Source organism: Mercenaria mercenaria, chromosome 4 (genome assembly GCF_021730395.1).
Source record: "Mercenaria mercenaria strain notata chromosome 4, MADL_Memer_1, whole genome shotgun sequence".
Lineage (NCBI taxonomy): Eukaryota > Metazoa > Mollusca > Bivalvia > Venerida > Veneridae > Mercenaria > Mercenaria mercenaria.
The window spans coordinates 7,327,409-7,343,116 of record NC_069364.1 but is presented as its reverse complement, the minus strand read 5'-3'; the positions used below and the strand labels follow the sequence as shown (position 1 = coordinate 7,343,116).

General features: G+C 37.1%; 1 protein-coding gene across 1 annotated transcript; it reads right to left on the bottom strand.

The window, feature by feature from the left end:
* Window positions 1-1,729: 1,729 nt before the first annotated feature.
* LOC128556175 (uncharacterized) lies at window positions 1,730-10,088 on the bottom strand. The gene is made up of 7 exons (XM_053540306.1): window positions 9,687-10,088; window positions 7,020-7,203; window positions 5,938-6,083; window positions 4,346-4,595; window positions 3,865-4,056; window positions 3,197-3,415; window positions 1,730-2,948 (listed from the first exon to the last, which is right to left on the bottom strand). Exons 1-7 carry the CDS (start codon window positions 9,975-9,977, stop codon window positions 2,866-2,868), a joined length of 1,365 nt encoding a protein of 454 aa, XP_053396281.1. The 5' UTR covers window positions 9,978-10,088; the 3' UTR covers window positions 1,730-2,865.
* Window positions 10,089-15,708: the final 5,620 nt, after the last annotated feature.

The following is a 15,708-nucleotide window of genomic DNA, read 5'->3' as shown; positions in this document are numbered from 1 at the left end:
TGGAGTAGTTATCTATAAAGATAAAGAAAATTAAAAAATATTTCCAATAGAGCTATAACAAAATGATTTGTATGGAGAAAATTCCAATCATTGGAATTATTGAACAGGACAGAACATATTGCACAGAAAGACCGGGACTTTAACCCGTGACATTGGAATACCGGTCAATCTCTACTAAGTGTCGCACTATTTCTGGGTAAAAAAAATCTACTTCAGTTCATAAATATAGTTTTTACGTTATTTTTAATAACTACTACTGGGTAATCATATGAAGTTTTAACTTCAATTTTACAGTTAAATCTCAACATTTAACAAAGTTTTAGAATGTGTTAGAAGTTAGAGTATAAAACTGCTTGTGAGAAACAAAAGCCAAAACTACTTTATGAATAATATTCAACTATAACGCAAAACTTAGCAATTTTGATATTGAAAAGAAAGAAGGCGTATATATGCTATTGACCATATAGCATATAGCAGCATTGAATTCCCATCAACCTTAATTAGATGCAGCCTTCCATAAAAGCTGCAGTTTAAGAAGCAGCTAGTTTAAGAGAGGTGCAAACATACAATTTTTTGCAATCACGGGCTGAGCATAACAGTATTGAATACAGATTAATATTTCTTTGGTGTGCATGTGCAGATATGAGCCGTGCCATGAGAAAACCAACATAGTGGCTTTGCGACCAGCATGGATCCAGACCAGCCTGCGCTTCCGCCCAGTCTGGTCAGGCTCCATGCTGTTCGCTTTTAAAGCCTTTTGGAATCGGCGAAACTGTTAGCGAACAGCATGGATCCTGACCAGACTGCGCGGATGCACAGCCTGGTCTGGATCCATGCTGGTCGCAAAGCCACTATGTTGGTTTTCTCATGGCACGGCTCATATAGTATTTATTTGTATAACTGAGATTAGTGTGTGATCAGTGGAGAATTAAGCTGTACGAAAGCTTTAAGAGGTTTACATACAATCCAATTAAAGTATGAAAATATTCTACTTTACAGCCCAATGATTTATCACCGCCTGTAAAGGACACTACAACGGGCTTGTATAAATATTTGCAACTTCGCCAAATGCATCGTGAAAACACGATAATATGAACACTCATTGAATATCATTTATTGCTACTTCACAGTTACATGGAAGACCATGTAAATCATTTAAACATCATAAAGGCCAACAACGAGAGGAAGTGACTAAACTACTTTTTCCGAATATATCTTACCAGGAGTTCCAGATATCAATATAACAAAATATCAAGAAAGGTTACAATAAAACCAGACAGCAATTGTGTTCACAAATTTTTTCAAAAGGATTGAGGTCTTTACCAAAATACTCGAGTTCATTACAAGACGGTAGCTGCCAGTATTTCCAGACGGTAAATGGTTAAATGCATAATCTTTCCTTCTGGACTATCATCAGAGTCAATGGTCTAACTAAAACAAGGACTAGTACAATAAGATAATTTTATCACAGATTTAGTTTTCATAGAAAGACAGTCATTAAATAACATACAGTTTCGAACTTATTTGTATATACAGAGGATGTAATTTGAAAGAAAAAAAAAGCTTTTCAAAATGCTACAGTAAAATGACACTGTGATTTATAGCAAAAGAGTGCAAACGTTTTGTGCTTGATATTCCTATGGAAACATACATCAATATACACTAGCCATAATGATATAAGTTTGGGATTTTTGTGCTGTTTTGCATATAATAAGCCAAAACTATTACACGAACTATCATTAACTTTAATTTTCAGTAAAATTAGATGTGATAAATATCTAAAGACATTCATGATCTGAGATGAATATTTGAAAGTGACCAGTGAGACATTTTGTTAGGTGTAGATGGTCATTCCCTTAAGAGTACCCTGATTCGGTCGGCATTTACTTAGAAATTCTACAGCTACAGGTCATGACATACTAGTACTGTGTTTTATGTACTCTTTCCAGCAGTGAAATGGTTAAAAATCAAAACAAACAAGAGCTGTCTCCGTAGGATGACACATGCCCCCGATGGCACTTTGAATGAATAGTTATGGCTACGAACTTGGGTCTTGCGCATGACACGTCGTCTTACTGTGGTACACATTTATGCCAAGTTATTTGAAAATCCATCAAACGATGACAAAGATATGGACCGGACACGTCCATCAATGCACTATCCTTTAACGTCTAAGTGTGACCTTGACCTTTGAGCTACGGACCTGGGTCTTGCGCACTGCACGTCGTCTTACTGTGGTACACATTCATGCCAAGTTATTCGAAAATCCATCCATCGATGACAAAGATATGGACCGGACACGCCCATCAATGCACTATCCTTTAACGTCTGTGACCTTGACCTTTGAGCTACGGACCTGGGTCTTGCGCACTGCACGTCGTCTTACTGTGGTACACATTCATGCCAAGTTATTTGAAAATCCATCCATCGATGACAAAGATATGGACCGGACACGAAAATTGCGGACAGACCGACAGACTGACAAACCGACAGACAGACGGTTCAAAAACTATATGCCTCCCTTCGGGGGCATAAAAATGTACATAACAAATGATACATAAATTAAAAATATTTAATAACAACATAATGAGTGTCAACAACAATGATCACTGATTCAAACTGAAATAATGCTACACATGTTTTAATGAAATTAACAGCTGCACGTGTTTCTATCTAATTGTATGCACGTGCACATGAAACATCAAACTAATCTAGTTAATGTTAGTGTTGACTGAATTGTTCCCCTTTATAGCGTATAGTACAGTCAAAGTTATCCGTGCGTCTACTAGTATCGTATACCGCAATGGAACGTCATGGATGGTCTATTCTGAAGATGTCCACATGGACAGGTTCCGGGTTTCCGTTTTACTTTGTCTCGGATCCGGGTTGCGGTTGCCCGGGTCCTGACACTGGGCTGTATGGCGGGGGTTGTTCCATGTATGATGGCACTGAAAAGAATGATACAATACGTTTAATTGCCCGTAAAAGTGTAAAGAATCCGAACACATTATATGTAAAAACACGTTTTTTAAAAAAACTTATGGAAACAACACTCCTTACTGTGTTAATGGACCCGGCCATACCTCAGTGCCTCTAGAAACAACATGATAGTGAAGAGCATATCTCCTCAGTGCTTTGCTTTTCTGGAGTAAAATTATTTTTTTTATCTTTTAGAGCATGTGTGTATTTATCATACCTGACTGTTGTGGGTACTGGTATGCTGGAGGGTACTGGTACTGCTGAGGTTGTTGTTGTTGTTGATGTTGTTGTTGATGTTGTGGATATTGTTGCTGTGGAAACTGTTGTTGTTGTTGTTGTTGCGGATATTGTTGCTGTGGAAACTGTTGTTGTGGATAACAGGTGGGGGCAGCGTACCCTTCAGTGCCGGTAAGACCAGGGGCGGCAATGACAATACCTGAAAATAACATAACAATCAATAGTAAACGCGTGACATACACGACATCCAGCTTTGCACACGGTTAAAATCAGTTAACAAAATGAAAAGCAAATATATTGATCTAAAATACAAAACGTGGAATACATTTAAAGTAATTTAATGTACAAACTATTTTCAGAGCTTAGAATAACGGAATATATGCATATTATGTATCTTAGCATATAATTATAAATTGTTTTGATTAACGGACTATCGCGATTCACGATTACACGTATATATTATAACCACTGCTAAATTTTTCATGTAAACAAGTATATATTTATCAATATGGATAACTCCTGGTTAATCAAGATTCTGCTGATAAGTAAATTACAAGATACACTTAATTTTAGTGTTCTCAATCAAACGTATTACGTTCACTGGACCCCAATGTCCAACATTTCTTGGTGTTCTGTCAATAGACTTACCGTCTCTGCCTCCATATCCACGATGGATCGGCAACTTTCTCCTCTCCTCGTTCAGTTTGTTGCACTCATTAACAAGACAATACATTCTACAGCCGTCTATGAGCCAACCCACACCGCACATTCCAAATGTACAGAAGTACAGGAATCCCCACAGTGGACGGTTTAGATAAAAGTGATGTGCTCCAATTAGACCTAAATTAATGAGAAAAAAATAACATGTCTATTTGCTATTACTAAATAATATGTACACACTGCAACTGCATACTTGTTGATTTTCACTGGTGAGTATGAAAGATGGGTTAATATTGAAGTAGCCAACCTCATATGCATATTACAAGTACACCAAATACAGCCGTTATGATATGGTTCCTACAAACGTCTAACTTGGTGGCGCAAAAAACGCTATATAGCTACAGAAGGTAGGTTTTGACGGTCGTTAGGCAGTGTCTGTTGCATAACTGAGTTTACAACCTGTTCTTACCCAGCGGAAACCATAAGATATAAGCGTCGTCAACATGTCTTTCTCCCGTGTTTCCCCACGCAATCTCTTTGTTTGCCCTCTTCACCAGCACTGGAATACGGAACCAGTCAACCAGCCAACCAACACCGAAATTTCCGAATGTCAAAAAGTAGATCAGGCCAAATACTGGTCTGTTCAGGTAAAAATGATGACAGCCAAGGATTCCGAGTGGCGAAATTCCAAGAGCATAGGCTGCTCCAACACTCTTATCCTGTTGAGTAGAAAAATAAAAAAAAGTAAACCTCAGCACGAATTAGTCAGGTATTGTTCATACTGATTAATGCTTAGATTTTAAAATAAATCTACTAGGAAAAATAAATATGCTTATGAAAACACACCAAAACGTATAATATCGTCATTTTCAAATATTTTATTACAAATTTCTAATATGAAATATTCATGTTTATTTTCATTAAAACTAGGCAATATTGACGTCATGTCACACTATTTGGTGCCATACAGGCGACGAGAAAGAGTGCTACTATATCTGATCTACTAATTTGTATACAAGGCAAGTTCAGAATCAAGGTGATAAAACAGAACTGTGTTATACTTAACTGGCATAAGATCGATTATTTGGGCGCAAATTAATTCGAAAGACGTTTACGCACTCTTGAATGACTTCGCCGGACACTTAAACCCTCGCCATGCTTTAATTCATTGAAACACGGTAACGTCATGACGTCGCGTTGACCTATTTAAAGCCATACACGCGCCAATAAAGCGTATTTCTCTATTTCATTCACCCACTGTTATACATGAAAGACATGTCAGAATCGAAATTAACATAATCATGATTAAATGTATTTAAACACTTAAAATCGGTTACTAGTGCGCCGCGTAGAATAATTCACTCCGGTTAGGTCACCGAGAACTTTTTCCGCGGGTGTATAACCTCTTCTTCGTTTCTGAATATATAAAAACACGGCTCCGCTATATATTTAAGAAATGATTTTTTTCGGAGTACATATAAAAAGAACGGCTGAATATGATTGGGAAATCCATAAATTGCGCTAGTGATTCATAGTTCGTTTGCTTAACATATTCTGTCATTCATTTTGCATGAGCATCAAAAAAAGATCATTTCATATATTTAATTTCTTTTCCGTTTGTTAACAAGCATTTAATTGCACATATGTTATACATGTATTTAAAATCGGCTTCCCGATCAATGAGTTCATCAAAACAGAGGCACATTATGCAACACTAAGTGCGTTATCGTAACTTTTACACCATTTCCTAAATGAACGTCATACTTTTCAATGAGAAGAACAGGGGATACGTAAATATTATTTCTTTAATATATACAAGGAAATGGAAGACATGTTACGTAGTTGGCGTGCATCTTGACACAAAATCCCATGTTCGTAACAGTGGTGCGCTATTACCATAGAGGCGGTACGTCCATAGCTTGTTTTTCCGTGAGTTCAGTTACATAAAATGCTAACGTGTTTGTGCCTTTTATCCTGTAGTTTAAGGGTATTTCACGTAATTAAAGAATAGTTCTAACTGCTCATATTTACTTTCTACAAAGTATGTACGATTATGCATACCTTTAACACATTAGGGTCTTCGTTGGCGGCCTTGACAAGGGACGGCATACGAAACAAATCCACCAGCCAACCAATGCCAAAAAGTCCCAATGTAAACAAGTAAAGAACACCAAATCCTGGTCGGTTCAAGTAAAAGTGATGGAAACCTACAGAACAAAAGTATAGGTGTTAAAATAATAACGGTAGTTCATATTCCTATCAGATAAAATATTATACACGGCTGTCATATTCCTATCAGAAAAAAATATTATACACGGCTGTTTGAGAAAGTTACATTTCATTCATATGATTTTAGTTAAAAAATGCGTTGTACATGTACCAATGGTAATATTATAAGGCTACAAACTGATGGGATGGCTCCGCGCCGTTTTCGGGGGAGAGAAAAAAAAAGAGTGCCAGAATATAAGCGAATTTGCTCATTATTATTTTTCATTTACTATTTCTAATTGTTTATAGATATATATGTAGATACCATTTTTGTTTCACTTTTTAAGTTTTTCTAACGGCGAGCAGTTTGGAGGACACAGAACAGAAGCGGAACCGAATATTTTTCTTCATTTTGTCATGTTCATTCATAACCCAGATCAAATAATAATCATTGCCGCATGCACTTATTTAAAAGTCCAGTAGGAACATGCACTTACATAAAAGTCTTAGAGGCATAAGTACTGACTTAGAAGTCCGGGAGGAACATGTACTTGGCTAAAAGTCCTGGAGGAACATGTACTGACCTAGAAGTCTGAGAGGATCATGTACTGACCTAGAACTCTGGGAGGAACATGTACTCAGCTAAAAGTCCTGGAGGAACATGTACTGACCTAGAAGTCTGTGAGCAACATATACTAACCTATAGAAGTCCGGGAGTTAAAAAGTACTTACATAAAAAGCTGGGAGAAACATGTACTGACCTAGAAGTCCGAGAGAAACATATACTTAGTAATACCTAAATGTCCGGTAGAAACATGCACGGGCCTAGAAGTCCGTGACACGTGCTGATCTAAAAGTCCTGGAGGAGCACGTGCATCCCTAGGTCTGGGAGGAATATGCACATCACTAGAAATTTTGGAGAAACTTGTTCTTACCTAGAAGTCCAAACGGGAACCATAGTGTATAGGCATCACTGATATTTTTCTTCTTTTCTAGACGTGAATCTTCGAGTCGTTTATTGGCTTGAGAAACCAAGTATGGCATTCTGAACAGATCTATAAGATAACCACATCCTAGCAGGCCAAACGTAAATATGTACAGCACACCAAAAAATGGTCTCTGAAAAACAATATTTTAAAACACGATAATCTTTTGGTAAAGAATAAATATTGTGTACTTACAATTTATATATTTCTCTAATAGGTATAGCATTCATTTACGTAACAGAAATCTCCGCATCCAGGACTTGTTCGGATCTCTTCACTGATATAACCATACATAAGTATCCAAAATACGTGTACCATTCAAGTTGTAATTAAAGAATATGTAACAAATTGTTATAAATAACAAGAGATCACAGGGTGATCTTGGCGCCCACCAATGTGCCATTTTTGAGTGTTCCAAATTTCAAGACTTACTGACTACCTCAAGGTCAAATTTCATTTCCGTACACAACACTGTGCATGTGGTCCAAATTCGAAAGCTGTAGCTTGAGAAATGTGAAAGTAGGTCACTAGGTCAATGTCAAGGTCAAAGTTTGTTTCGGTACACAACCCTATGCATGTGGTCTAAATTTGAAGCCTGTAGCTACAGAAATGTGAAAGTACGTCACTAGGTCAATCTTAAGGTCAAAGTTCATTTTGGTACACAAAACTATGCAAGTGGTCCAAATTTGAAGGCTGTAGCTTAAAAAATGTGAAAGTAGGTCACTAGGTCAATGTAAAGGTCAAAGTTCATTTCGGTACACAAAACTATGCATGTGGTCCAAATTTGAGGGCTATAGCTTGAGAAATGTAAAAGTAGGTCACTAGGTCAAAATCAAGGTCAAATTTTATTTCGGAATACAAAACTATGCATGTGGTCCAAATTTGAGGGCTATAGCTTGAGAAATGTAAAAGTAGGTCACTAGGTCAAAATCAAGGTCAAATTTTATTTCGGAATACAAAACTATGCATGTGGTCCAAATTTGAAGCCTGTACCTTAAAAATGTGAAAGTAGGTCACTAGGTCAATGTAAAGGTCAAAGTTCATTTCGGTACACAAAACTATGTAAGTGGTCCAAATTTGAAGGCTGTAGCTTGAGAAATGTAAAAGTAGGTCACTAGGTCAAAATCATGGTCAAATTTTATTTCGGAATACAAAACTATGCATGTGGTCCAAATTTGAAGCCTGTACCTTAAAAATGTGAAAGTAGGTCACTAGGTCAATGTGAAGGTCAAAGTTTTTTTCGGTACACAAAACTATGCATGTGGTCCAAATTTGAAGGTTGTAGCTTGAGAAATGTGAAAGTAGGTCACTAGGTCAAAATTAATGTCAAATTTCATTTTGAAACACAGAACTATGCATATGGTCCAAATTTGACGCCTGTACCTTCAATATGTGAAAGTAGGTCACTAGGTCAAAATCAAGGTCAAAGTTTTTTTCCAGTGCACAAAACTATGCATGTGGTCCAAATTTGAAGGCTGTAGCTACAGAAATGTGAAAGTAGGTCACTAGGTCAAAATCAAGGTCAACTCATGTCAAGGTTCATCTTGCCACTCAAAAATATACATGTGGTCCAAATTTGAAGGCTGTAGCTACAGAAATGTGAAAGTAGGTCACTAGGTCAAAATCAAGGTCAACTCATGTCAAGGTTCATCTTGCCACTCAAAAATATACATATGGTCCAAATTTGAATGTTGTAGTTATTGACAAGAACATTTTAAAAGCTTTTCCCTATATAAGTCTATATGAACCATGTGACCCCCGGGGCGGGGCCATTTTTGACCCTAGGGCGATAATTTGAACAAACTTGGTAGAGAACCACTAGATGATGCTACATTACAAGTATCAAAGCCTTAGGCTTTGTGGTTTGGACAAGAAGATTTTCAAAGTTTTTCCTTATGTAAGTCTATGTAAACCATATGACCCCCAGGGCGGGGCCATATTTGACCCTAGGGGTATAATATGAACAATCTTAGTTGAAGACCACTAGATGATGTCACATACAAAATATCAAAGCCCTAGACCCAGTGGTTTTGGACAAGGGGTTATTCAAAGTTTTTCCCTATATAGGTCATTATAAACTATGTGACCCCCAGGGCGGGGCCATATTTGACCCCAGAGAAATAATTTGAATCATCTTGGTAGAGGACCACTAGATGATGCTTCAAACCAAATATCAAAGCCCTAGGCTCTGTGGTTTTGGATAAGAAGGTTTTCAAAGTTTTTCCCTATATAAATCTATGTAAAATATAGAAATAAACAAAGGGCCATAATTCACTCATAAATTGTTGAACCAGTCTGATTTTCAGGGGGACACAACAAGGGTACCAATACATCATTCTGACAAAGTTTGGTCAAAATCCCCCCAGTAGTTTCTGAGGAGATGCGATAACGAGAAATTGTTAACGGACGGACGGACTGACGGAATGACGGACGGACGGACCACGGACGCAGAGTGATTTTAATAGCCCACCATCTGATGATGGTGGGCTAATAAAACCCCACAGTTTGCAGGTTCGGACACAGCCGTGCCTCTTCAACAGTAGGAAATGGAAGCAGAGTAATTCAAAATAGCACCGAATTTAACACAGATAAAACGAAACGAAATCGCAGACGTACCCTGAGATAAAAGTGATGAGCTCCTATAAGTCCTAGGATCAACCAAAGCAAGTAGGCTTCCACGACGGATTTCTTGGCTCTCGCGGTTATTACTTGGCTGCCCTGCGGATAGACTGTGCTAGCGACTGGACCAGGAACCACTGCATTATATGTATGTCCTGGAAATGCAGCAGTCTGCTGTCCGTTTGTTCCAAACTGATCTGTCCCAAGCGTCTGGAAGACCGGTCCCTGTTGTGGGTTCGAGTCCGCCTCAACCGTTCGTTGTTGGTAAGCCTCTTGTTCTTTTGACATTTTAAACAATTTTCTTTCACAAGAAACAGTCTGAGTTTTCAAATTCAACTAATGAATGAAAATATAGTATGTCAGCGTATATAATGGTTATAAACATAACATTCTGTATTGTTACTAAGTATAGACCAGATGCGAAGTCATATGATTATTACAGGTCACCAGTACTGTAGAGGTAATGTAATACCGTATTCCACGTGACCTTACCTGCGGTAAATGAATCATCGTATGTAGGCCTACTAACAGTTTTCATAAAAAAATATTCTACACAATATTGTTTATATGAATATGTGTTCATTCACCAAAAACTATGGTTGTAGATATATGAATTATTTTAGTAATAAATATTCCCCCGCTGCTCACCCAAATTCCGCCCCTGGACATCTAGCTAAATTAGCTAGATTACGTACTGTGGGGACCACAGTCAAATTCTTTGCATGAATGGCGTTCAGGTCCACTAGAATAGAGTATTACTTTTACAAACAGATTTACACTCCTTTCTGAGCCTAATGCGAGATTTGCCCATTTTTTTAAAAAATATTTTAAGCAGACGATCAATCAATAAATACGTGAATATTTGCTTTAAAATACAGTCGACATCATTGGACATAACGAGTCCTACTGATACGGTAAGCGGATATGATGTATTGATTTTAAATCATATGATTTCTCAATATAGCATAGTCATATGTCCAGTCAACATATTTAAAACAAAAACAAACAAAAAATATTGAGGAGGAATGCAGATTACTTGGAATATCATGGCTGTCAATCAATATCACTGGCCCTGAACGCTTTAAATACCCAAGTACCCCGTTCGCTTGCAAATTGGCTTTAATGCACTGCCTTATGGGGTTCAAATTAAATACGATTTTAATCGCGTGTTAAATTAGCTGGCTCCAACTGATTAGGGACTTTCTATGAAAAGGATCCCCTTTTGGGACAGGTTGTACTCGACGCCTTGTTTCTAAACATACTAATAATCACTGTGATTTCCTGCGGGGATGTTCTGATAGAGATACTGTAACAATGTGGCATTCATCTGTCCGAAATGAGAGAGGCAGTGGCGGGAAATGGAACAGGCAGTCAATAAATCGAATATTAGCTTTTACAAATAAAAACTGATATAAACGAGTCACTATGTGAAATACCAGGCCATTAAAGACAAAAATGGAAGTACTATAATAAATGAAAAACGATGGCGTTCTTTTGATTCGAGACATGAATAAGGTTTCTAGACCTGCACTTTACAAATCATTCCTGTTCATCTATGGTTATACAAGGACTTTCTCGTTTTAATGGTAGAGGAAAACCCCGATGCATATCTTGTGTTTATGTTAGTGACCAGAGTCCTAGGGCCAGCATTTGACTTACTATTCGAAATCAAAAGGCACAAACCCACGTCTTGACGACAGGAAGTACAAGCCTGTAACCGTAACTAAACAAACCACTCAGCCACGGAGCTAAAAGAGCGATGCCGCTTTAATTGCATGTATATATACGATCAGTATACGTGTTAAATATTAGTCTACTTCATATTTCTGGCTGCACGTGTTTTCACGAGGAAAACTATGTTTAACTGAATTTAGCGCGCTTTATTCTTCAAGCGCACATTACTTGATGAAAACCACTTGACAATGACTTTAATTGGGATGTTACTCTCGGACTAAACTGACTTTGACACTTTCACAGCATCAAATCTGTTAACAATTTACAAATCCTGTAAACATATTTTCACTCGGATGTTTAATTAGTGCACCGGCTATTGTTAGTGAGTGCTGTCGCGAGCGGTAATTAGCGATTTTTGTCCACGATGCGGCGACCTTTTAGAATACGGCGCACATCCCCGCCCTAGGGTGTGCATTTAATACCTTAGGACTTCTTGATGACCTGAAAGCTGCAAGACTATGACAAGCATTGGTCAGAAAGTGTAAGTAAGATCGCAGACGACAACGGATTTTGTTCAAGCAAAACTGAAATACTCATCATATATCATGGAAACTGGAATCGTTTGTGACGAAAACATAAATACAGAAAACGAAGAATTGTCTGTTTGTGACGACGCAGACGACGACACATCCTTTAGAAACTTGTCGGAAAGTCAATACAAAGAAACACGTGATGTGAACTCTGATCCTCAGGATAAATACAGCAAAACTTATTCAAACTGTACCATGGAAAAGGATGGATCTACGCATATGTTTCATGAAAGGAAAAATGCCTTAAAATTCAAGCATCTTTACGAAGACGAATGTAATGCAAACGATAGCCAAAATAACTCAAAAGAACAAAGAGCTAAAATAAACTTAAGGGAAAGGAAGCGGATGCATGATTTGAACAAAGCGATGGAAAGTTTACGAGAAGTTATGCCTTGTGCTAACGGTCCAACTATGCGTAAGCTTTCAAAAATTGCAACCTTGTCACTAGCAAGGAATTATATTCAAATGCTTACAAGATCTATTGAGGAGTTAAAACTGATGTTAGATGACGCGTATCGGTCCCAGGCCGCTGGCCCGATGTTTGCACGCCGTCGGCATGCCGTGACAGTCCATCCTTACAGGGAGTACGTCGGGATTAACAATGTGGGTGTAAGCGGCGGGATGTTGAACAATTTAGATAGTTACTTCTCCGCGGGACTCGAACGAAGTGTAAATATTTACGGTAATTCTAACAAGCCCGTAGGAACATGCGTTGGTCTCGGGTGTTGCATAGGAACTAACGTCACCAGTATGCAAAGAGGACTACAAAATAATATATGTACTGCCTGGAATAGCAGCACGTGATTTACAATGTTTTGCTGGCTGGAACAGCAGCACGAGATTAACACTGTTATAATGCCTAGTGTAGCAGCACATAGCAGCAAGTGATTCACAATTTTGTACTGCCTGGAAGGGCAGCACGTGATTCACAATGTTATACTGTCTGGAATAGCAGCACAAGATTCACAATGTTATACTGCCTGGAAGGGCAGCATGTGATTAACAATGTTATACTGTCCGAAAGGGCAGCACGTGATTCACAATGTTATACTGCCTGTAATAGCAGCACGTGATTCACATGTTATACTGCCTGGAATAGCAGCACGTGATTCACAATGTTGATTGGTATGAAGTACAAAACTCTGTCAATATCTGAACAAATGTACAAAGAATTTTATGAACTGGTATCTAGTGACATTTATCAAATCTTATTTCAAATGGAAGTGTTATGGAGGGAAAACATAAAACACCCTGTATTGCTTTCTATGGTTACTCCACCTATTATATTAATATGATGTTTACACTTCTGTTGTTATAATGAATTGGTACACAATTCATTTTAATTTAAATTCTCTTCTTTGAATGATTTCATATGTGTAGAAAATTATGTAGCATTTGCAAAAATAAAATTATTTTCTAAAAGCACATTTACGCTGTAACTATACGACTCACCTCTAGACTTATGCCAAAATTTCTTAAAATGTGAAATTTGTGTGCCAATGAATAGTAGAGTTTATCAAAATTATACCCGTGTGTTGCAAGGAAGTTCAGGTAATAGTTAGATCTAATTCAACAATAATTAAAAGAAATAAAAAAAGTGTCATAAAGCAGAATTATATTAAAATATTAGACTAGTTTGTGGTGTTCAGAAAACTGAAACTGATGATTTTTATATTTTACAGAAGTTTACCTCTGTTTTAACAAGAGCTGTCCGTAAGACAGCCAAGCTCGACTATTCGAAATATTGTCACAGAAGCAGGAAATTATTACCCAAAATGTTAAATATCAAAAGAGTTTAAGTTCGAAAGGGGACATAATTTGACCAAAATACATATCAAAGTTATGGGACTTGATGCTATCAACTAGTTTTATAACCCCGAAGAAACATGTTAGGTTTAAATTCAATATCTGCATTAGTTTTGGAGATAGTAACTTGCATGTAAACTTTAACCAGAATTTTCTAAGTCCAAAAGGGGGCATAATTTGTTCAAAATACATGTTAAGAGTTATGGAACTTGACCTAGTGAGGCTGGTAATTGACCTAGAAAAGGAATAAATAAGATTCAAAGCTATATGCCTTTTGGTAATAGCTGTATGTACTTGCACGCAAAACTTTAACCAGAATTTTCTAAGTCCAAAAGGGGCATAATTTGCCCAAAATACATGTCAGAGTTATGGGACTTGATTCTATCAACTAGTTTTATAACCCCGAAGACACATGTGAAGTTTCAATTTAATATCTATATTAGTTTTGGAGATAGTAACTTGCATGTAAAACTTTAACCAGGATTTTATAAGTCCAAAAGGGGCATAATTTGCCCAAAATACATGTCAGAGTTATGGGACTTGTCCCAGTGAGGTAGGTAATTGATCTAGAAAAAGAAAAAATAAGTTTCAAATCTATATGCCTTTTAGTAATAGCTGTATGTACTTGCACGCAAAACTTTAACCAGAATTTTCTAAGTCCAAAAGGGGGCATAATTTGGCCAAAATGAAGGTCAGAGTTATGGGACTTGGTGCTATCAACTAGTTTTATAACCCCGAAGACACATGTAAAGTTTCAATTCAATATCTGCATTAGTTTTGGAGATAGTAACTTGCATGTAAAACTTTAACCAGGATTTTCTAAGTCCAAAAGGGGGCATAATTTGCTCAAAATACATGTCAGAGTTATGGGACTTGACCCAGTGAGGTAGGTAATTGATCTAGAAAAAGAAAAAATAAGTTTCAAATCTATATGCCTTTTAGTAATAGCTGTATGTACTTGCACGCAAAACTTTAACCAGAATTTTCTAAGTCCAAAAGGGGGCATAATTTGGCCAAAATGAAGGTCAGAGTTATGGGACTTGGTGCTATCAAATAGTTTTATAACCCCAAAGACACATGTGAAGTTTCAATTCAATATCTGCATTAGTTTTGGAGATAGTAACTTGCATGTAAAACTTTAACCAAAATTTTCTAAGTCCAAAAGGGGGCATAATTTGCTCAAAATACATGTTAGAGTTATGGAACTTGACCCAGTGAGGTTGGTAATTGTCCTAGAAAAAGAATAAATAAGTTTCAAAGCTATATGCCTTTAAATGATAGCTGTATGTACTTGCATGCAAAAACTTAACCAAGGTGTGACGCCGACGCCGACGCCGACGCCGACGCCGACGCCAGGGTGAGTAGAATAGCTAGACTATTCTTCGAATAGTCGAGCTAAAAATTGTACCTTTTTTAACATTAATCTGTATGCAAGGTCTTTTAAATAGAACCAGAAAACATTTTTTGTTAAATATGAGGGTCATCATTCAATATAAGCTGCCTATTCTGTTCAACAAAAATCTTCAGTTCTTTTTTCATGAAAGCTTTTTTAAATTTTGCAGTAAAACAGAAAAAGTAACTCTTTCATTCCACCCCATGCAACTTATGAAAATATTTCCTCTTGAATTCACTCAGTTAATGATATATCAGCCTTACACTGCTGCTTAACACTCCCATTAATAAATGAATAAAAGGGGAAATACCGCCACACTGTGCTATTTTTCAAAACAAAATTAATAAACTGGTGATGATAAGTTACAGTAAATAAAAGGTAAGAACAATCTGTTTTAGAAAATAAACAGACTTAGAATTAAAATATTCTGACATCATCCTGGTAGCCAGTCCCATTAAAAGTTGAGAGAAGTGTTTCAAAATTATTTCTGCAAAATGCAGTTTAACACCAATTTAAACATGATATTTCAAACTTATCAAATACACTGAACACTAAA

What these genes read in the sequence shown, in the direction of transcription:
- LOC128556175 (XM_053540306.1), bottom strand. Translation starts at nt 9,977, where the DNA reads ATGTCAAAAGAACAAGAGGCTTACCAACAACGAACGGTTGAGGCGGAC. An exon ending in CTCATCACTTTTATCTCAGG is followed by an intron (nt 7,204 to 9,686) that starts GTACGTCTGCGA and finishes ATTGTTTTTCAG; the next exon opens with AGACCATTTTTTGGTGTGCT. An exon ending in TATCTTATGGTTTCCGCTGG is followed by an intron (nt 4,057 to 4,345) that starts GTAAGAACAGGT and finishes TCATTAATTTAG; the next exon opens with GTCTAATTGGAGCACATCAC.